This window comes from Pongo abelii, chromosome 2, assembly GCF_028885655.2.
Source record: "Pongo abelii isolate AG06213 chromosome 2, NHGRI_mPonAbe1-v2.0_pri, whole genome shotgun sequence".
NCBI lineage: Eukaryota > Metazoa > Chordata > Mammalia > Primates > Hominidae > Pongo > Pongo abelii.
The window spans coordinates 13600929-13623870 of NC_085928.1; the positions used below are offsets into that span (position 1 = coordinate 13600929).

Consider the following 22942-nt stretch of genomic DNA (forward strand, 5'->3'; position numbering starts at 1 on the left):
GCTGGGGAAGGAGGCTCACAAGGACTTCTCACACCAGCTGACAGTCTGTGCAGAGCAGGCCTGTGCTTCCTACCTCAGAAGGCAGGGCTCTAGCAGAATACTCGGAATAAGGCATTTCCCTCTTAATACAGAAGAATGAACAGTGTCATGTGTGTTGGTAACTGGTAATTGCTAGATTGATAAATAAATAGGGCATCCAAATTCATTTCTTTAATTCTTACCCCAATTTTTGCATCTTCCATTTATAAAATATTTTAATCATGTTTTATATCTAAGCTTATATCTTTTTGATATTACTATCAAAAATAATTTAATTAGCCAAACACAACTGAATGAAAGCATGTCTTTTTCTCAGTTAACAACATCCACGGGATACTGGGATATCTGAAGATCGCAGTAGTATTAACAGTGTATCCTGATCACCTAAGTATTCAAAAAGTGCTAAGAGAGAAATAAATGTTGGAAACGTAACTTTTCACCCTTTGAAATTCACCAGTCAACATCATTACACTCCCTTACCCCTTTAGGGAAGAGGTTAGAAAAAAAGAGGGGCTGGGAAGCATGTTTGAAGCTGTGTGTGTGTGTGTGTGTGTGTGTGTGTGTGTGAGAGAGAGAGAGAGAGAGAGAGAGAGAAGGAGAAGAAGGAGGAGGAGAAAGGGAAAGAGAAAGAGAGAGAAAGAGAAAGAAAGAAAAGAGAAAGAGAAAGAGGATGAAAGAACAAGGCGGCCAAGGCCAGGAGTCTGAGCCCTTGCATGACAATGTGCTCTGACCTTAAGAAAGGCCTCCTTTTGTTCCAAATGTTTGCTGATGAGGGGAATGACATGGTCGATCTCTGCCGCTGGCCCCAGCTTATCTCGTCCACCACACCAGTCCTCATCTCTCCGGTATTCTTGCTCTAAGCTCTCCAGGACACTACACACCTAGTGAATCATGGAAGAAAAGAATCAGTAAATTAATTATTCAGGAAGTATTCTCTGAGGAACTTCAGCCTATAGAAGCCTACACATATGACATTTTCCATTAGAAGTTTAATGCCTCTGAGACATCTAAGAGAAATCCAGGAGGCAGTGACAGTCCTGTGTCTGAAACCTGGGAGACATGATGACTGGAGATACAGATTTTGGAATCATCTTTTTATAGGAGTTGATAACATTACCTAGGAATAGTAGGTAAAGTAAGAAAGTAAGACAGTCTAGTATCTTTGGAGTTTCAGTGTTTTTACACATTATATTGTTATAATCTCACAATAACTATAAATTAGGTAGAACAGGAAATGAGGTTTGGAGAAGATACTTGACTTATCCGACCATCTGTACTTGTCCCATAGTAAGGAGCCTCAAGCAGAGAGAAAGGAGGAAGTTGCCTATGTTGTATGGTTTACAGGCCATAAATGAACGTCATCTTTTTCCTCCCCTGGGGAAAAATGTCTCAAAAATCCCACCATAAGACATGACATCTCCAGGACCTCTATTACAAAATACACATTTCCTGTAGAGGGCTAACAAATTTGGGTTAACCTAAAAGACAGTTAAGAAGCTTTTTAGTTCTAAAGATGCTGAGAGGCCATGCTAAGCATTTTGAAGGGAGTTTGGAGGGAAATTCAGCCTGGGTCGCATAGTGGAAAACCCAAGGCAGCCTAGTATCAGGGCCTGGAGGAGGATGCAGAAAATTGAAACTCATATACCTATACAGCCATCCTTCCATATCTGTGGGTTCTACATCCATGATTCAACCAACTATGGATTGAAAATACTTAGTTAAAAAGTACAGCAATAAAAAATAATACAAATAAAAACAATGGCGTATAACAACTATTTACTATAATACTTAGGCATTATAAGTAATCCAGAGATGATTTAAATTACATGGGAGAATGTACGTATCTGTGAGGGGTCCTGGAACAAACACCCCATGGATACTGGATTTCCTTCAATAGACTTTAGGAATGATTGGATTTCCTTCAATAGACTGATTACTTGTTTGGATATGGCAGTAGGGAAGAACTGCTATGACTATCTTTGGCCTTCTCTGAGAAAGTCTTTTGATGAAAGATGTCTTTTTTTTTTTTTTTTTTTTTTTGAGACGGAGTCTAGCTTTTTCACCGAGGCTGGAGTGCAGTGGTGCAATCTCGGCTCAATGCAACCGCTGCCTCCCAGGTTCAAGTGATTCTCCTGCCTCAGGCTCCTGAGTAGCTGGGATTACAGGCACCCACCACCACATCCAGCTAATTTTTGTATTTTTAGTAGAGAGAGGGTTTCACCATGTTGGTCAGGCTGGTTTTGAACTCCTGACCTCAAGTGATCCACCTGCCTTGGCCTCCCAAAGTGCTGGGATTATAGGCGTGAGCCTCCGTGCCCAGCCAGATGAAAGATGTCTTTGGATAGGGCATTCATTGAGTTATGAACTGAACTGAAAGATGTGCTGAAAGCTGTCCCAGGAAGAACACTCTCATAGCCAGACATGCTTCTCATGTCATGAGAAGATCTGTCACCGAACTCGAGGTGACTTCTCTAGTCCCATCTCTAGCATCACACCTTTCTTTCTGCAAGGCCTGAAACGTGCAGGCAGCTCATGTTTTGAGATAAAACAGCTTACAGACACGCAAAAACTTTAAGAAAAAGAGTGCTTGAGATCTGTCCCATGATAGGACTGAACTTAGAAGCAAACAATTTGGGAGTTAGAAGAAATGAGAAGATTATTAGGTATAAATACTTTAACAAGACAGGAAACAGAAATCCAGAGGGGTAAAGTAACCTTCGGCAAAGTCACTTCAGGGTAAAATTTCTTGACTCTTACTCCAGTGTCCTTCACCATCTTGATCCATCTCAAATTAACATTTGTGTATAATATTAGACAGGAATTAAGCTTCATTTGTTTCCATATGGATATTCAGTTGTCCAGCATCCTTTGCTGAAAAGACTTTCCTTCACTCATTGAACTTTTTTGTCAAAAATCAACTGACTGTATATATGTGGATCTATTTCTATAACAAGTATTCTGTCTCATTGTGTTTATTCTTATACCAAATATGATTCTGTCTTGATCCCTGCTGCTTTAGAATAAGTTCTTAAATCAGGCCGTGTGACTTATCCAAGTTTGTTTTTCCTTTTCAAAATTGTTTTGGCTGTTCTAGTTTCTTTGCATTTGTATTCTTTGCATTTGCATTTTATTTCCATATAAATCTTAGAATCAATGTATTAATTTCTACAAAAAAAAAAAACTTGCTGGGATTTGATTGAGACTGTGTTGAATCTAGGGATCAACTGGGGAAGCTCTCTATCATCTTAGTCTGCAGCTCCTCACTTCTGTCGCCATCAAAGGAGCCATCCCTCTGAAGCAACAGAAAGGACTGAGAGAAGGGGTGGAGACTCTAACCCTGGCTGCAGGGCCCTCTGATGTGCACATCATATTTGCTCCAAGGGAGACTTTCCGATGGTCCCTGTAAGTCATCCAAGGAGAATGATTCTCTGATTTATTTCTACCAGGGAACAATTCAGAGAAGGAAACTACTATACATTGAGTAAAATTACTCCTGTTTTAAACCTGTTTCATAAAAAGAATTCCCTAGCAGCACCCAAATCATTTTAAAAATCCTCTTAGCCCTGTGCATATTGCTGTACAGATTGAAAGGGTAACACACTGCATCGTTATGGCCCTGCTGTCCAGCTCCTGCCTTTTCTCCCACAGCAGCATCATCTTATCTGGTGTGTTTCTAGTTCCCCAATGACAGAGAGCTGTGTTTCCTCCATTAGACTGGGGGCCCAAGGAATGAAAGAACCATGTGTTTTTCAAGTAGTGCATAATGCCTAACTGTGGTAGATTTAATTATTGTTCAGCAACTATTCATTCTCCTCTCCCAACCTGCATAGGAGGCATTGCTGCCTCACTAATGTTGGCTTGGCCATGTGACTTGTTTTAGCCAATGAGATGAAAGAGAATATGACACAAGCAAAGACTTGAAATGCACTTGTATGGTAGATTTTGGACTCTTGCATTCCTGCCTTTAACTATAAATGTGCCTGAGATGGCTTCAGGTCAAGGAGGACAAGAGACATGGGAACAGATCTAGACCCAGTCTGCAGCTCGAAGCCTAGTTCTACCAAGTTCAGCCAAGATCAACTGAACCCAAGACACTTAAGCAAAAAAAAAATGTTTATTGTTTAATGTCACTAAGTTTTGGGTTGTTTTGTTACACCGCACTATGGTGGTAACAGCTGACTAATATACTGCCCAAATCTAGCATTTAGTATACACCAAATTTCTATTTCAACACCTCCCTATAGATCTGGTGAGTTTCAGAAATTTATGAGAGACAAACCCCACAGTCCAGTGCTCAAATGGAAAGGATGATAAGAAAGTCAACTGTGGTGTTTCCACAAACTATTCTTCAAATGTTAGTACTGAGAGGACAGGCTTCTCGCTGACGTAAGTACTGCACATTTACACTGCAAGGCAGAAAATAGCCCTCTGGCAATCTCAGCCCCACAAGCCCCACAGTCCTTTCCCTCACCTGTTCAGAAGTTTTGTAAAAGGCCACAGAGGCATTGACCAGTTTTAGCCGGTCTTCCATCTTCAGCATGAGCTGCTGCCAGTGGAGGGCCACCTTCTCAGCACATTCCCGGATGGCATCGGCATCGTAGTGGCCGGCCTGGAGAAGCACCTCGGCTTTCTGCTGTACCTGCAGGGCACTCTGGTGCGTCTTCTGCAAGGAAGTGGCATGAAAGAGGGACTGGGCACAAGGAGAGGAGAGAAAGGTCCGTGGGAACAACCCAGGCGTGGTATGGGAGGGGGTGGAGTGAGGCGTGAGTGAAAAGATGCAGAGAAGTTAAAGAGCTTTAAATGACTGATCCATTTTGTCATGACCATTAATACATTATTATTTTTAAAGCATATTTAAAAAAAGAATATCATACATTTTTATTAGCTAATCTCTCACGACCCTAACTCCTGTCCCCATTTCTTTCTTTTTCCTTGCAGCACTCTAGATTTTAAGGACATTTCAGTTTCTAGAGTAGAGAAACAGAAGTTATATATCAATCTGCTCCCTAATTGGCTCATAAATTTCCTTTACAAATAGAATAATAAAATTGTACATTGAGTTTTCAAAGGAGGTTACTTCTGCAGTCCCATTTTACAGATCAATTATAGACAGCACATGAAAAGAAACTTCATGTAACACAAATATCAGCTAACAATGCAATCATTTAAAACATTAATAATCAGTTGAAAAAGATTCCAGTTGAAGGAATAAATTTGGCAGGTTAATAAAGCTAGAGAGTAACCTCCTACATCATCCCTTAATTACTTCACTGGGGGGCACAACAGTGCAGGAGATAATTCACCTCAATACATAATCCCTATGTTATTTACATATCCCTTGAGGAGATACATATATATGTAGAAGCTCTATTTTCTTTCTTTCTTTTTTTTGAGACAGGGTCTTGATCTGTCACCGAGGCTGAAGTGCAGTGCAATGATGCAATCATGGCTTGCTGCAGCCTTGAACTGGGCTCAAGCAATCCTCTTGCCTCAGCCTCCAAAGTAGATGGATAGCTGGGACTACAGGTGTGTGCCATCACACTTGGCTAATTTTTCACTTTTTGTAGAAATGGGATCTTGCTGTCTACCCAGGCTAGTCTCAAACTCCTGGCCTCAAATGATCCTCTGGCCTCAGCCTCCCAAAGTGCTGGGATTACAGGCAAGAACCACCACACCTGACCAGTTCTTTTTTTTAAATCCTTTTTTTTATTAACTTTTTATTTACTTTTTTACTTTTTATTTTTTATTAACTTTTTTGTTTTCCCTGATGGAACCCAGGGTCCTTTCTTAGGGTTCAAGAAAGAAGTCAAATTATGCTCCCCACCAACAATCATTGTAAAGGCCTCTAGTAACACTGTCAAAATGGGTTAAGCCAAACCCAACTGCTTTCACTCCCTTTGAAATAGCTTATCTTCCCTGGCATATTTTCCTTCTGATGGAGAACCTAGTCTGAACTGAGACATTTAAGGAGAAGCACAGGCCACCTGGAGGAGCATATGTTGCAATTCTGGTTCTGTTCCCTTCATTGTTCTAGGCAATGCAGACTCTGCCTACCTTTCATTCCCAATATCTTCTAGAAATCCTAACTGCTCTGCCATGCCCTCTTGAGACTAAGTGGCCTATATCTCAACATCAATTCCAAGAATATTTGATCAAGTTGTATCCAGATAGAAACCCAGAACTGATTAAGAGGTGTTTATGCTTAGTGAGCCTCTATTCTGTAAAGATGAAATGGTGTCTAACACAAATGAATACATATTGCATATGCAGTCATGTGGAATATAGTCATTTCAAGCACTGTGAATACATTTACCCATGCTTCCTCAAAAGCTCATTGAGATGCTTAAGTGTGTTATGACACTTGGTCTTACTTGCCCACCATTTGACTAAGGTAAACCTTTTCATTGAAGATAAATAAAGAGGAGGTATGGCTAAGAGCTGTCTTCATTCTGCCCAGCATGCCTCATAACTGTGCTATACCTCTAGTCTGATTGCTCAGCCTTCATTTTCTTCGTTGCTGCTTATGACTATGGGAACTTGACTACTGTGTGCCCAATTCTTTTTTTGTTTTTGAGACAGGGTCTCACTCTGTCACCCAGGCTGGAGTGCAGTGGCGCAATCTCAGCTCACTGTGACCTCCACCTCCTGGGTTCAAGCAATTATCCTGCCTCAGCCTCCCGAGTAGCTGGGATTACAAGCACCCACCATCATGCCTAGCTACTTTTTTTTTTTGTATTTTTAGTAGAGATGGGGTTTCACCATTTGGCCAGGCTGGTCTTGAACTCCTGACCTCAAGCAGTCTGCCCATCTTGGCCTCCCAGATTGCTGGGATTACACACGTGAACCACCATGTCTGGCCCCGATTCTTGATTATAACCCCAATCCTGATTTTTTTCTTTATAGTGAATACATCCTAACACTGTGATATTTTGGTGTGTCAGAAACCTACAATAGAGACAGCTGATGATAATTTCCTTTGGTTAATTCCACCTTAGAAAATGATTTGCTGATGCTGTGTGTGCAATATGAAGTTTGTTTTTAAATCTCAAATCCCAGACAGTTCTTCTAGTACTAGTAATGGTTTCTAAGAAAATATCATGCATCTTAACACTGTTTATACATCCAAGATGGTTTCTGGGAAATTAAATGGTTGCAATCAGTCAACACTAGCTTAAAAATGGCTAGCAATCAGTTGGATTACTGCATAAAAAGACACAGGCAATTAAAATTTTATTATTTTGCCATGATTGTTGTAGAAATGACTCATTAACAATTTTTTTTTTAGTAAAAGATAACATCTTTGCATTTCTTACACACTCAGAAGTGGGTTGAATTCTATACTGAACCAAAAGTAATGAATGTCTTTGAAGTTTTCATTCTGTCTCTTTTCCCATTGGTAATTAACTTATTTTATTTTTAATACAGTTCCCATGTCCCATTTCCTACTCTTTTTCCTACAACACTCTAAAGCAATCAGTTCAAGTCTCTCTGGGAAGGACAATGTCCCAGTAAAAAAGGATAATTAAGGGTACTTAAAGCAAGACAAAATTTATATTAGATTATCATAAATGAAGTTTTATTTTTAAATAGCCTTCTAAAAAGCCCTTGTTGATGAGCTTCTTCTGGTTGCAGTTTATTCTTTAAATATTGTTCTACCAGCATTATTGAACAACTACTTTCAGCGGGGTAAAAATATCTGGTGCAATCTGCTCCAATGCTCATTATCCTTGTTAAAAGGCAGACTCTGACAATAGTATCTAAGGGTTACATGTAAACCAAATGGTTAAAAATAGGATCCTAATTTATAATGACCTTTGCACTTGTTTATCCTCAAACCTGAGTGATTTTCACCGGAAGTGACTTCTAACCTTTTAGTTTTACATTTCCTCACATGGTACATATTTAGAATGTATAAAAAAACCAATGTACCAGTGGCCTTAAAGGTTGAAGGTAGTGATAGGTAACAAAGATTCTCATATGAAGTGTGAATACTTGTTTTCTAATACCAGGCCTCCCTGGGGGATGAACCCCCGCATTTGCTTCCCCATCAATTCTTGGGTAAGAGGAAGGCTCCCTGGACCATTCTACTAGAAGGGGTACAGCCTTTGCTGACTGAAGGAACACCCACACCTGAGAATCACCCTGCCTGTGGTACAGAGCAGAGAGGGGAAGGGAGGACAGTGCAGCCAGATTTGGGTGTTACCTCGATGGCCAGTTGGAACTGCTCGTGCTCCCGCTGCAGCTGCTCTGCTTCCGACAAAGAGCTGGCATTGACCAGGCTGGCGTTGAGCATTGACTCTCCATTGCGGATCCATCCCAGAACCTAGGGAATCGGGACAAGCACACAGGTGAATGGCCTTCCGCAGTGTCCCCAGAGGTGTTGCCTCCTCTCATGGGGACTTCAGTCAGAGAGTTCACTATCTTTTATCTTCTGTTGGAGAGAGGACAGCAAAGGTCTCCATAATTAAAATGATCATCTCCCCAATCATACAGAGTACCTGTGCCATAAGGTACTTATTTTACGTACCTGCTTTATTCCCAGCTCCACGTCACCCCTCTGTCCCAATTTCCTCACTCATATAGTGTAAACATTACTTAACGTGGTTGTACTGTATGCATGTCTAAACTTCCTTCTGGAACATAGGATGGTATAAATAAATAAATTCCATCTGTTGGTATCCTTTTCTTTTTTTTATAAGGTCCAGTTCAAATAACAACAACTTATGGAAATCTTTTGCACCTAATCTCTCCTGCTAGAAACAATCTCTTCTTCATCTAGTGCAAGCATATCATTTTATATGTACCACCTTTATGGTATTCACCACAGACTTCCTGGTTTCTTTATCTCAACCTATGTTTCATTCCCCACTGAGAACATAAACTTCCTGAAATCTGGGGCAATATATTAGTCGTATTTTAGTCTCACATAGTACCTAGCACAGTACTTTGCATATAATGGGCGTGGTGTAGTTTTTGAAGTAATGGAGAATACCCAGGTCACACCTGAGCAGTGAGTCTAATTTCCTCTACCTTGCAAAATAACCAAGAGTAGGCAGGTTTGAACTTCAGTAGGTAAACAACCCTAAAAAAGGAGAAAAGAGAAAGAAAACAAGCAAAATAGAAGTAACAACCCATATTCTGGATCATCAGAAAAAGGGGAGTAAGCTATAATATAATTGACTTAAATTATTTAGAGGCCATGGGTAGGCTGAATACAACTTCTATGTGATGTTAACAAGTACTGGGAGAAAGAAAACTCAACGAGGGAATATTAGGATAGAAGAAGAAACAGCTGACACTGTCTAGACAGTTCTAGGTGAAATGGGGATGTGGCAATTATCCAGCTAATAAAGTCAGAGCAAATAACGCAACTGGAAGAGTTAGGCTCCGAAAACCTACCTGGTGTCTGGTCACCAGAACATTGCCAAACACTTTCTTTGTTAGGGAGTCTGAGAGTTTTCTTGGAGAAGAAATAAAAGCTATTCTGAAAATTCAAGATCAGTAAATACCACCCATCTGTCACCTCATGCCAAAGGAGAAGACACCACTATCTGTTTCAGATTTGCTTTCATATTTTTCTCCCCTCTACTTCCTCACATTGAACAATTAGAAAATACCAAGCCCAGTCTCATGCTCTAGAACTCATAGGCACCTCTCAAATTTCATCCCTGGGCAAAAAATGACTCATGCCTTATTGTGCATAGATAACATCAGGTCATAAATCCCACTGAAGCTAGGCTACTTGGATTGAGATGTTAATTCATGGCCAAGCTGGCAGATTGTAGATGAGATGCCAATCTGTAAAGCAATTAGTTACAGGAAATAACTGCTCAGAGTGTTTGCGTGAAATCCCTGTTGTCACTGGTGGACTGTGGCTGGTTGGCTAGAGGTGCTAATGATTTTGAAAAATTGCCTGTAACTTTGGGCACATGCATTCATAGACTGCATGCCCAAATGCCTCATCTCTTTGGGAAATGGAGCTCACAGTGTCCCTCTGCCATGATTCACTGCATTTTGTTTGGTCTGAAGATTCACTTGAGGGTGTCAGAGAAACCACTTCTCCAAGTGCATCACACATCAATGTCTGTAGGACAATTTGACTCCCTTTGGGTCTCTTCAGTTTTGTTAGAAAATTTTTCTATCCAGTTTCATCCAACAGGAAACATGAGTTATAGCTACGGTGGTGGGATCCCTACTTACCAGCTTCCCATTTAGAAACATCATGGGTTTCAGTACCTACTTTTTAAATTATATAACATCACTTCCTTGTTCATTTTTATTTACTAAATGCTGTTTAAAAAGGCATTCCAGGACTTTAAAGTGGGAGATTTGATTTTAGGAAGCTAAAAATGCATGGTAGTTTATATCTATGGCTTAGCTCCAGGGTGGGGCTGATGCCTATGAATGAGTCAGTCCTGGACATAGAACTGGCATAGTAGAGAAATAACATAAAATTTGGAGTCAGAAATCTGGCTTTTTTACTTACCTGGCAAAATCACTTAAACCCTCTGAGTCTCAGTTTTCTCATCTGTAAAATAAGGATAATTGTACCTTCCCTTTCTGCATTGCAGGGTTGATTCAACAATGTGTAAAATGTAAAGTCTGATGATTATGATGGTACTGATGGTGATATTTAGTTTGGAGGAAAGCTGGATAATGATGTGATTATTTATACCTCTCTTAATGAGAAGAGAGCTTTATTCCAGAATCTGTGTGAGCTTACTGGCATATTCTGATGTGATGTAGCTTCCTTAGCTGTTTTGTCATCATTATCCTTTTACTCTGATCACTGATAACCCTTGTTGGTATAGTTTTCTATTACTGGTATTTTTAATCTTCCAGGTTCATAAAAATAGCTAGTTATTCTTCTGTGAGCATACAAATACGTGCAAGTTAAGAAACATCATAATTAAAATGAGAAAATGTTGGTTCTACTAATTTTGAGCTGTGTGACCTTGCAAACATCATTTAAGCTCCCTAAGGCTCAGTTTTCTCATCTGTAAAATGTGAACACTTTCCTTGCATAAGGAACGAGGTAAAGAGAAAATAAAATAATTAATGTAAAAGTATTTTTCAAACCGTAAAATGAATATTGACATTGATCAATCATTCTAGGCAACAATTTACCCAATAGGTTAGATGATCTTTAAAGATAATTTCCAGCTCTAACATTCCACACTACTTTCAAAACTCAAAGAGTGCCCCTACATTTATAGGGTATCCAAGAAAATCAGTTATGTAGAAATGAAGGACTGAAAGAATATCACTACTTGGGGACTTAAGAGCTAGGCCAAAAGTTCAGCTCAGTCTGAGCTTGAGGGGGAACTGTACATGAAGATCTATTGCTTCTTCAGGCCAGGAAAGCTCAGCTAAGCCCAAGTCAGGAGAATGGATTTGAGTAAGTGGATGTGGATATCCACAAATGGTGATGACATTTAAGCTGGGCAGGCTGAGCCTTGTAACCATGTAGGCTGGGAAGCTGCCTGTAGATGGCTGTGTTCTCAGGGTCATACCTACAACAAAGCTTTGAGGTTGTACTCAAGGCAACTGACTCTAAGGACCGCTATTGTAGATGATTTATCACAAGGCATAGTTGTTTCTGAAACTCTAGCCACAGGAAAAATAATCAGCTCCTCGGATGGTAGCAGGGAGCCTGTCATATGTCCAGTGTTCCTTAGTTCTAAAAACCCAAGGTCTATGAGACTGCACATGTTCATCCTTCATGGTTTTATAGACTGTGGCCATATGTCCTCTTAATTATCTCCATTTTGAAACAAAAGGATAGTACTTGTCCTGTTGGCTGCCCCTCTTTTGGATCTACTTCAATTCCTCTCTTTTATATTCAGCCAACAGAACTGAACACAGTATTCTCCACAGGGGAATGAGGACATGCTAATATTTTCTCCTTTGTCCTAAATGTCCATCTTGATTATATGCAAATTTTGGCCAGCATTTGGTGCAAAGAAGCAAATTAAGCCAATGTCTTTAGTAATCAAATAAATATAACTTCTTTCCTCATAGCTTAGAGATACAACATTTTATAAATCCATTTTAGTTTATTTTCTGCTAAATGCGCTGCTTTGCAGGAACACATATGGAAATTCATTTAGTTTTATGCTCATTAGGTAGGTCTTTCAAATCTTTCTGAATTATCTAATAGATGTGAGGTCATCTTCACCAGAGTAGTAATTTTCCTGCTAGCTATCAGAGCACTCTTTCGGGTTTGGAGAGTAATTTGGCACTGAGTAGTCCAGGGATCTGCTCCATGGGCTACAATTAGTGGAGTGGTTTCCCTTCAAGTCCACCATTTCTCTAGGGGTGTTTGGGCTATCTATCTTAGATATAAAGTTCTACATAAACCCTCAGAAAGAAAATCAGTTGCATCAATCAATTTCATTTGTTCTGAGTCCATTAACATAATTTTTAGTCTAACATCTGTGCCTTCCTTTCTTTTCAGTACTTCAGTTTAATATAATTTTGGTAAAACTACACTTAAGGTTATGATGGGCCATGATCAAATCTAAACCTTTAATCTATGAGCTCTAATGACATAGTTGTATCATAATCTATTACTGTCCTCTCCCTCTCTGCCCCCATTAATGGGATTTCAATTAAAGTGTCCTTTTTCTTTCTTTCTTTTTTGAGACTATATTCAAAAGAGACTCTCAAGCTACTGTCTAAATTTAGCATCACTGATCAATACCGACATCTAAATTAACTCCCTTTTTCCAAGAGTCAACAGCTTCCAAATCAATATTTCCCGCTCCACCAATTTCCATCAAACTCAAATGCCTTCTCTGAAACTGGATCAGAGCGCTCCCTAAGGAAAGAGCCTACACTGACAAGGAAAACAAGTCTGTCTAATGAGGTATGGTGGCTTAACCAAGCAGCAGTCCCTTGGCACCTCGACTGCCCTTTGCAAAGGGCTTGGTAGATTTCCTGAGAATCTGGTTTGAGCAATTTTGTACAGTCTTGAACGACAATCCCACGGTGTGTCATTTTTGTCATGGTAGAAATAAGGAATCTTCCCATCCCCACAAAAGAATTCTTTGTCTTCCCACACATGAAATTATAAATGGGAATGTATATAGATATTAGTCCACCCTGGATTATTTATATATAGACAGTCTACTTCCCTATTTAACAAAATACTTATCATCAGCCCAGTCTCCTCCTATAAAGGATGTGTAGTTGGAGAATGAATATATTTCTATTTTAATATCAGCCAAGGAAAAGAGAATTAGGGAGTTGAATCTACCACTGATACTGGAGAAAAATAAATTAAAACCCAGGAACAAAAGCAAATTTATATATTTCATTTCAAAGTCAAATAGGAATGATTTTCCCATTACGTTTTGTTCAGATGGTCATTCCTGCCACCTTCCACTGATGGAAATAACCAAGTAGGTGCAGCAGAGGACTTTGATGACCTGCTGGAGCCCTGCTGACCTCAGACAGGTGCCACTCTCTCCATCAAGCTTAGGACATGCCTGCTCCTGTCCTCTCATACATGGTACTGCTGAGGTCAGGAAAACCTCAGACCATTCAGCTAGAAGGATTCTTATTTTTAAATTTTGAATTGATAAACATAATTGTACATATTTATGGGATATATGTGATATTTTGATGCAGATGTACAATGTGTAGTGCACATTGTAACTGGGATAACCATCACCTCATTTATTTGTGTTGGAAACATTCAAATCCCTTTCTTTTAGCTATTTTGAAATATACAATAAATTGTTAACTATAGTCACCCTACTGTATTATACCACACTAGAACGTATTCCTTCTAACTGTAATTTTGTCCCCATTAACCAACCTCTCTTTATCCTCCCCTCCCCTCTACCCTTCTCTACCTCTGATAGCCACTATCTACTCTCCATTTCTATGAGATCAACCTTTTTAGTTCCCACATGCATGTAGTATTTCTGTGCCTGGCTCATTTCGCTTCACATAATGTTGGAGGGCTTCTATTTCTCCTGGGACCACATGGCAAGAGTGGGGGCCAGCAGAGGCAAACTGTAGGACCTTGGATTTAGGAGGCCTGGGCTGAAGTTTCAGCTGACCAGTCAAGAGGACTTGGGGAGCACTAACCCTATGGTACCTTAGTTTACTCATTTGAAAAGCATAACACCACTTCTCCCCATGGGCATGTTCTCTTAAAATGAGAGTATAAATGAGAAAAGATTTCTCATATGAAAAGAAAGTCCAGTCTTAACTACTAAGTTGCAGAATTTGCATACTCATTACTGTTCTGGGCCTGCTAGGATTTCCATCAAGTCCTTATAAATAACATGTCTCTCTGGAGACTCAGGTGTGATCCCAGTGTCATTAAGCGGAAACAACCTGGAGGGCAGCACTGTAACCCGGTCTTGCTTGGGGCTCAGGAATTTAATCTGTGCTGAATACAGATCTTTAGCATGGTGTGTGTGGGCTATGGCTCAGCACTGATTGGGAGAGATGGGGAGTGGAGAAGATAGTGTTTTTTCCATTATAATAAATAACAATATAATAACTAAGACAGAGGCATTAGAGGAAGGAATACCTTTAATATAAGGAATCAAGCAACAATTAAACAAAATAAGATGTTTTCGGCCCTCATACTAAATCAATAGGCTTAATTCCAAAAGTTCCAGCATGCTGAGCTATGGTTTTCTGAAGAAAAAAGGTAAAAGCTCCAGCAGCTGCTATAGACAAGAAAAAAAAAATGTTTAAAAGAAAGATGTTTTTTTGCTTAGGATGATTTGGGTAGAGTGGGGCAGAAAGGGGCAACCACAGGAGTGATGTGGTACCTGCCCTGCTGGGAGCCCCTCCGGGACCTGTGGAGAGTGGTGGTGTGTTCTCTCCTCAGGGTGACCATGGTCTGCTGACCTCTTAAGCTTCAGTGGCCTAATCTATAAAATGAGAATAAAGTTTACTTCAGAGAATGGTTGTCAGGATTGATGAAGATGTGTGTAACAGGCCCATAGCACTCAACAAAATGGAACTATTATTATACTTTTACTTCTTCACCCCCACCTTTGTACAAATAGGTAATTAAAACAATGACCACTTAGTCTGTTCTTAATATATGTATTTTTTGTAATTTTTATTTTTTGGAAACAGGGTCTTGCACTGTCATCCAGGCTGTAGTGCAGTGATGTGATCATAGCTCACTGCAGCTTCAAACTCCTGGACTCAAGTGATCCTTCTTCCTTAGCCTCCCAATTAGCTGGGACCACAGGCATGTGCCACCACATTCAGCTAATATTGAAAATTTTTTGTGTGGTCTCACCATGTTGCCCAGGTTGGTCTTAAACTGCTGGCCTCAAGTAACTCTCTTGCCTTGGCCTCCCAAAGTGTTGGGACTACAGGCATGAACCACCATGCCTGGCCTGTACTATTTTTAAAATGTGACGTTGGTCGTTGTGTGTATGTTCCCACAGGTTCCTAGAGATCTAGAATAAAATGCCTAGCATAATGCTTCATGCAGATAAGTTATTTTTCCTTTTTAAAATCAACTTTAATATGGCAAGAAAACTTTCCTATAATAACCATACACACTTTGGAAATAGTGATGGTAATTGCTACTAGTTACTGAATATTAACTATGTGTCAGGCACACGGGTGCCCCAAATTAATTAACCTGACTCTATATCCTAAATATATTTATTGATAAAGGATTTGTATATTTCCCATGGACTGCTTGACAGGATTGAGGATAGAAAGAAAGAACAGATTGAGTGACTGAGGACAACTCTGGAATGGATTGTCATGTAAGAGAGAAATCATGCATTTGTTGTTTGAGCCATTGTATCATTGGGTCTATTTGTTACTGCAGCCAAGCTTTCAGAAACTAATACAAGTAGTCCTTAACTTACCTATTTTCGAAGTGCTGGTTACTTAAAGGGGCACCTGTGGCTCTGTATGCCTTACCTCATACAAGGAGCAGGTCCCAGGTCAGGCTCAGCTGGCTGAGAAACCCAGGCTGAAGGAAGAAGCGCCGGGCTTACCTGTTTGACTTCAGCCTGGAGGTGCCGTAATTGGAGGCACTGCTCTAGCCGCTTATGAGTCTGCTCCGCATTGAGCTCCAATTCATGCTGCTTCTCATGGAGAAATTCCAATAACTCTTGCACCTGGGCTGCCAGATCAATGTCTTTTTCACAGATCAACTCAATTCCTGATTTAAAAAAAATGGAAACAATTAAAAACCAGCTAGTACTGTGAAGGCTACATTCCCTTCAATATGCATAAAAAAACTGGAATTTGGAAACAGCCATTATTCATACCCTCCCAAACTCTAAACATTCCTCTGTGAAACTGGGCACCACAATGCGCCCTTGTTTGGGATGCTAAAATTACGCCATCTCTTTTGTATTAACTGATCCTTTGCCTGAGGATTCAACGGATGATCAGTTCCTTTCTATCAACAGGAATTAGAGTTATATAGAGGTCCATTCCTAGACATGACAGCACCCAGCAATTCCTGCTGGGGGATTTGCCAACGCCCAGAATATTCACAAACAAGCCTCTAAATCATATTGGAAAATCGAAAACCAAACCAAAAGACTGTCTCAGTACTTCGGCCAATGACACACTTTTTTTTTTAGCTGGTCAGATATAATTTATCATTAGATGGTAAGTTCACTCCAATGAGAGTAGCTGCACAATAGTGATTTTTAAAAATTCCTTTTAAATTCCCTGCAAGTGTTGCACATGAACAGTGATGATTTTATTAGCCAACTACTTAGGTCCTCTAAAAAAAGGCACTGTTAGAAATATAAGCTAGCTCTCATATATTACTTATAAAACTCAGGCAAACACATCTAATAAATACAACCCAGCAATACCACACAGATAATGTGTGCTTATCCATTTAGAAAAAGCTTCACTTAAAGTTGTGCCCACTCAAGGAGAGTTTGCTCAAAGTTTTTCTGCTGATTTACAATTAGTAAGCCCAGCCAGTCACTGACAAGTGTTCCCAATGTTTATGTATAAACCACCCAACATTAATAAACTGTCAACCATCTGACCTACAATGGGAGCCTTGAGCCAACATATGCCAGCCAGAAGCTGTGGCCCCATTCCTTGTTTACCTCCTTGTCTTACTTTTCCTATATACTTTTCCTAATTCATGAGCACAGGTGCACACACACACTCCCTCTCTTCACCATGCCAGTTCTCCTATTTATACATTATCATCAGCAGGCCCAAGGTAGCCTTCATCAAATAAATTTCTGCCTCAGAAATTAATGATCTCGGAGAGAGAGCAAAGGAACTGCCTTAGTAATCAAAGTCCTTCTCTCCACTAGTAACTTGAATTTGATTCCTTACTTGGCTCTCAAAGACTACCTGAAAGTGTACTAACTTTGGAACAGTCCTGAGTTGGAATCCTGACCTTGGGCAAATTACCTAGACTCTCAGAAGCCTCATTTTGCTCATATGTAAAATATGAATTTACATACCTACCACCTCATAAGCTACCTACCTCCTAAACTTGTGGGATTAAATGAGATGATGCATGTAAAATATCTCTCATATACACATATTACTGTGTGTACCTGATACACAATAAATATAGACCACTGCTCCTTAGTCCTGTGGCTTTCCTGACTCCTGACTCTTACCTTAAACTTTCCACTTTCTGCCTTCTCACATTCATGTCCTCTTGGTTTCTAACTGTCTCCGACTTGTTGCAAGTTGTGACCCATGTTGTTTCTTGATTTGGATTGTCTACATATTTCTTATTCGGCCTTGTTCAGATTCTTCTATCTAGGAAAATCCTAACTCTGGACTGCTTGCTTATTCTGATCCCTGAGTCCACCTGGCTCTGCAGCTTCTTAGTTCTGTCCAAGTCCTTTCCCTGGCTCCTCATCCAACAATCTAGACCCAATGCAGGTTTGGTCCTGATGCTGACACTTTGAGATGCTGAAGAACAGGATCCCAACCAATGATGGTTCAGACTTAAAAGCCCAGCAGATAAGTCACCAAAAGGTAGTATACTTCCATGGGGATCACACCCAAAGGAGCCTGCCAATCTCAACATATGGCTACCTAAAAAATAAATCCCATTTGGGAGATTTCCCCATCACTCTAACTCACACCATCAGAAATCCATCACTGTCACCACCAACACACCTGCAACATATAGTTGGGGGAGTATAAGGAAAGTCTGTACATACTAAGGGAAATTCATCTCTGGAGGCAAAAATAGTGTTTTATATAAGGACAATATGGGAAAGTGGGAATACTTTTTTTTTCTGGTGTTACATGGTAATAATTTCAGTATCTTTTCATGTTTATTTTTTGTGTCTGTTTCATAATTCCAAGTCCTAGCTCCTGAAATATCTGTGGGAGACAGAGAAAAGAACGGTTTGTTCTTTTGGCAGCCAACTTCTTCCAGTTACTATTTTCAATTACCAAGGGGATGAGGTAGAGCACCTCTTTGACTGAAATCAAAAGTAAGAATACAAAAATTTCTACCTCTGCAGTGCTTGGCATAGTAGGATGACCCCTGACCCTTATCTTTACTTTCTGGAAATGCAATTTAAGATCCATCTGCAGAAGCAGACGCTCTTTCTCACTTCCAGTCTCGATGCGGATTTGTTGTAGCTCATATTCATTCTGCATGTGTCTCTGGTGTTCAGGATGCTGGGCTTGGGAAAAATGTCTTTCTATGTGAGCCTCATGGCTCACCTCTGCCACACCACATGTTATTTATCAAAGAGGACAGCCACCTGCTTAGGACATCAAACAGAGCAGGCTCCCAGCATGTCCTGAGACTCAGTCCCTGCATTTTCATCCATCTCATTTGATGTTGTTTTATGTGAGATAAACACAGGAAATAAAATGGATGAAGACAATGCTTATTGCACCTCTGCACTCCTCAGGAACACATCATGCTGTGGATGGAGTAAATGGGAGGAACATGAAGATTTATTCCAGCCACACCTAGAAGAATAGAAATTACCCCCTCTCCCACTGCCCCCAAACACACTGACATGAGTCCCAGTTAAAGCCCATCAAATGGTAAATATTTGTCAATCAGCAGCAGGCAGAGTTTGCTTGTGCTGACATTACTCCTCTCAATCTATTGATATATCTGTTTTTCTTATGGGCTCTCAGAAATGCAAAAAGACATGTTTCCTCTTTCCATCAAGTAGTGGAATATATTTGTGAGGAAATCATTTTTCAGGCTCTTTTTTAAAAAGTTCTATTGAGACTTCTTTCTGATGTGCCCCCACAATTTCCTGTGCCCATACCCCAATCAGAACACTTCCACTGGGGTTGGTTCCTTATTAACTTATCCATATTGTTCCAGGAATGCAGGCTTCCTGATGCCAGGGCCACATCAGTCGTATCCATCTCTGCCTCTTCAGGCCCTAGCACAATGCTTCACTCATATCACCCAATAAATACCTAATCAATGAACAAATGAGCCTCTTTAGAGAACTGAGGTCATATGCTGTGGTGGAAAGTACCTGAGAGCTTGGGGGAAGAACCAGCTTAGGTTTGCTCTGTATGCTATGAATGGTGAGACTCTGGGCTTCTTACCCTCTCTGAGCCCGGATTTCCTTGTCTGTAAAATGGGAATCACAAAGAGGACTTCTCAGGGATATTGTGAGAACTAAGTGAGATACAATGTATACAGTGCTTGGCATCTAGTAGGCTTAAAATATTTATTTTCTCACTTTTTCCTCTCCCTCAGAGAAATTATAATGAATGCACTTTTGATTGCTGATGGAACTATTGAATGGCTTGTACAAAATGTAAATATAAAATCTTACGGACAGGTGTTTATGTACTCACCTACTGTATATCATTGGAAACAATGGTGGCTTTAATGCTGTTAGACTGCTTCTCTCAACCCTGGCTCACAACAGACTCAGCAGAGAATTTCTTTTTTTTCTTTTAGACTGAGTTTCGCTGTGTCGCCCAGGCTGGAGTGCAGTGGTGCGATCTCAGCTCACTGCAACCTCTGCCTCCTGGGTTCAAGCGATTCTCCTGCCTCAACCTCCCAAGTATCAGCTGGAGAATTAAAAAAAAAAAAATCACCATGTCCTAACCACACCCCAGACCAATATCATCAGAATCTCTGTGGCCAGGACTCAACCATTAGTAAGTCTTAAAGCTTCAGGTGTGATTCCAACGTGCAACCAAGATTATGAACCACTGGATAAGACAGTACAGGAAACAGAGATATTCCTTCTGCTATACTCAGCAGAATGCTCTGCACTGGTGTTTCTTTAGGGCTAAAAGCCACAGCTAACAATAATAAGCGTTAGTTTGCTTTCCTTTGTTACCAGATGAGGGTACCACTTTAATTTCCTCAAGGAGAGAGGTGACTGTGGTCTAGAGTAAGATTTAGATATTTCTGGCTATGCTGCCTGTACTTGTAACGTGTTTTAAAAAACTGTTTGTGTTCTTTAAATATCGGTATCAGCCTCAGATACAGAACATCTTTTCTCTTTTCTTTTCTTCTCCCCTCTCCATTCCTCTGTCTGTGTCACTCCCTCTACCTAATACTCAGTTCAGAAATCACAAAGTCCTTTAATGAGGTTTTTAGATCAGTGTTCTCAACCCTGGTTGTACCTTAAAATCACCTGGGAAGTTAAAAAAAATCTGGGCCCACTCCAGACCAATTAACTAAGTCTCCCTGAGGGATGGAGCCCAGACATTGGTATTTTTAAGAAGTTCCCAGGTGATTCTCAATCTACAGACAGGTTAAGAACCATTGTTTTACATCAAGGTTTCTTCTTCCCCTCCTCTCAGCCCCTCAGATCCACATTCCTATTAACCCCAGAGTAGCTTTCATTTTGAAAAATAAAAATAAAAATAAAAAACTCACAGATTTTTTCTTTCCTTTTTGACACTAGTAAAATTATTTGTGCTCCATTATTTTTACCTACATCTGTTCCACCCACACTGATGTTCATTCTCGATTAATTCAGCAAACACTACTATTGAGAACTTGCTAGGCACAAGACACTGGCTCTGCTAGATGCTGGGAATGTAAAGAGGGAAGAAAGAATTTGTTCCTTCATGCTGCTGGAAAAACTACAGGAACACAAATAACTTCAACAGAATGCAGCATGTGCTAGAATAAGAGTACAAAATATACTAGTTGCAAGGCTTCACTGAACCCTTCCCATCCTCCCATGTTATCCCACTTCATCCTCACATGACCCTATGTGGTAAGGATTCTGATGATCACTACTTTTCAGAGGAAGGCAAGCCTTAGAGAGACAGGTGAACATGTACAAGGACACTCAGGTCCTAAGACGTGTGGCTGGGATTTCAACCCAGGATTTCCTCTTGATTTTGTATTCTAGCCTTTATGCTCAAGGAGAAGAGTGATCCTCACAAAACTTAATTTATTTTAAGAATTTATTTATTTTTAAACGTTGGGGTTGGGTTCTTCTCAGGCAAGGTAAATTTTAAGTATCATGGCCACAAACTCCAGAGATTTCTTATTTACAAAGCTTGTATAAAGAGAGAACTTAATGTTTTGTGTAAATCACAAAAACAACATATCCATAGGGTATGTTGCTCTTGTCTTATTCCTAAAGTCAAGTGTAACAGTCACGTGGTCAGATTTCATGGGAGAGAAGAAGTATGGCCTGGTCGATGAGGGCAGCTAGGCTGAATTACAGAAAGTGAGAACTGGAGGGAACCTTAGGAATCAAGGCGTGCCACACTAGACAGAAGAAGAAACTAAAGTCTAAAGAGAAAGAAAAGGGACTTCCAAAATCAGACTGCTAGTTGGTGGTGGAACTGGACCTTGAATTCAGCCAGCATGTTTCTCTCAACTTCTTTCAGCAAAACCTACCACCTCCCAACTTGAGGCTCAAATAGATGATTCCATTGTGAGGAAAGAACAATGAGCAAATTAAGAAATTGCTCCTATTTACTCTATTCCTGAGCCTGATGTTAAGTTAAGCAAAGGCTTTTGCTTTGGTTAGAGTTGTGGGCACACCAGAGGGATTTAGTGGAGCCTGACTCAATATTATAAACTTCACACTTGAAAAGAAGCATATAAAAATTCCCTAGTTCCATTTGCTACTGTAAAATCAAAGCATAAGCCCTTATTTAGCATGGGCTAAATACCAACAAAAGTTTTAATATTGCTAATTGTCCTTTTTCTAAGACAACAGTTTATTTTACCTTTAGTCCAAATACAGCCCATTAAACAAAGACTATAAATCCCCAAGCCATTTATTGCCTCAGTCCTGTGTCTCTGAAGTCTTACATTCCTCAGCCATTGGGGGACAAGGCCCACCTGGGCTCACCCCTTACCCCATTCCCACCCTCCAGCTCTGGTATGAATCTACCCTCCATTTCCCTAATTCCAGAAGTAAGTTAGATGCCTCCCCTGCAGAACCAGCCATTCAGCCATAGACAGGGAGTGAGCATTCCTAAAACCCCTGGATTCATTCTCTTGAAAGCCTCATGGGCTATGCCAGACTAAACAGCTAGCTGTGGTAGGAGCAGGAGAACAGCCAGCCTCAGTAAGAGGCACTGAAGAGGCCAATCAAACCTCTTTTGACAAAGCTCACTTCTAGAACAGGATATTGTGGGGGTGGGCAGCCCATCTGCCTGGGGTGTTTTCACCCACTCAGCCCTCATAGTTTAGGTGGACGCCAAGCACAGCCCACCTCAGTCATAAGCAGTCCTCAGGGACTTCCAACTCCCAGTAGTCTTTCTGTTACTATGGATACTTGGCTCTTGGGACAGAGGTTGGCTTGCCCAGGGTCACGTCAGCACCCTGGTAGTAAGTGCTGCAGGTTTCCAGGCAGACAAGCCTCCTTTTCCTGCTGGACACATCTACCATGAGAGATGAAGGGTGAGCATCCCTGCATAGCTTCTCTGCCTGTCTCTCTGCTAGATGCTGTGTCTGCATTCTCTTATGGTTCCCAGTTGT

At 40.4% G+C, this 22942-nt stretch overlaps 1 protein-coding gene across 20 annotated transcripts in view; it reads right to left on the bottom strand.

The window, feature by feature from the left end:
- The window catches only part of KALRN (kalirin RhoGEF kinase), a 687608-nt gene that overhangs the window by 282492 nt on the left and 382174 nt on the right, over positions 1–22942 (bottom strand). For 15 of the 20 annotated variants that reach the window (XM_054551360.2, XM_054551362.2, XM_054551359.2 and 12 more), the window contains exons 15-18: positions 16035–16201; positions 8243–8362; positions 4511–4729; positions 771–920 (exon numbers count right to left, since the gene is read on the bottom strand). In XM_054551360.2, coding sequence (XP_054407335.2) covers positions 771–920; positions 4511–4729; positions 8243–8362; positions 16035–16201 — 656 coding nt within the window. The remainder of the gene's footprint in view (positions 1–770; positions 921–4510; positions 4730–8242; positions 8363–16034; positions 16202–22942) is intronic. The other 5 variants (XM_054551365.2, XM_054551361.2, XM_054551371.2 and 2 more) reach the window with 1 other exon arrangement.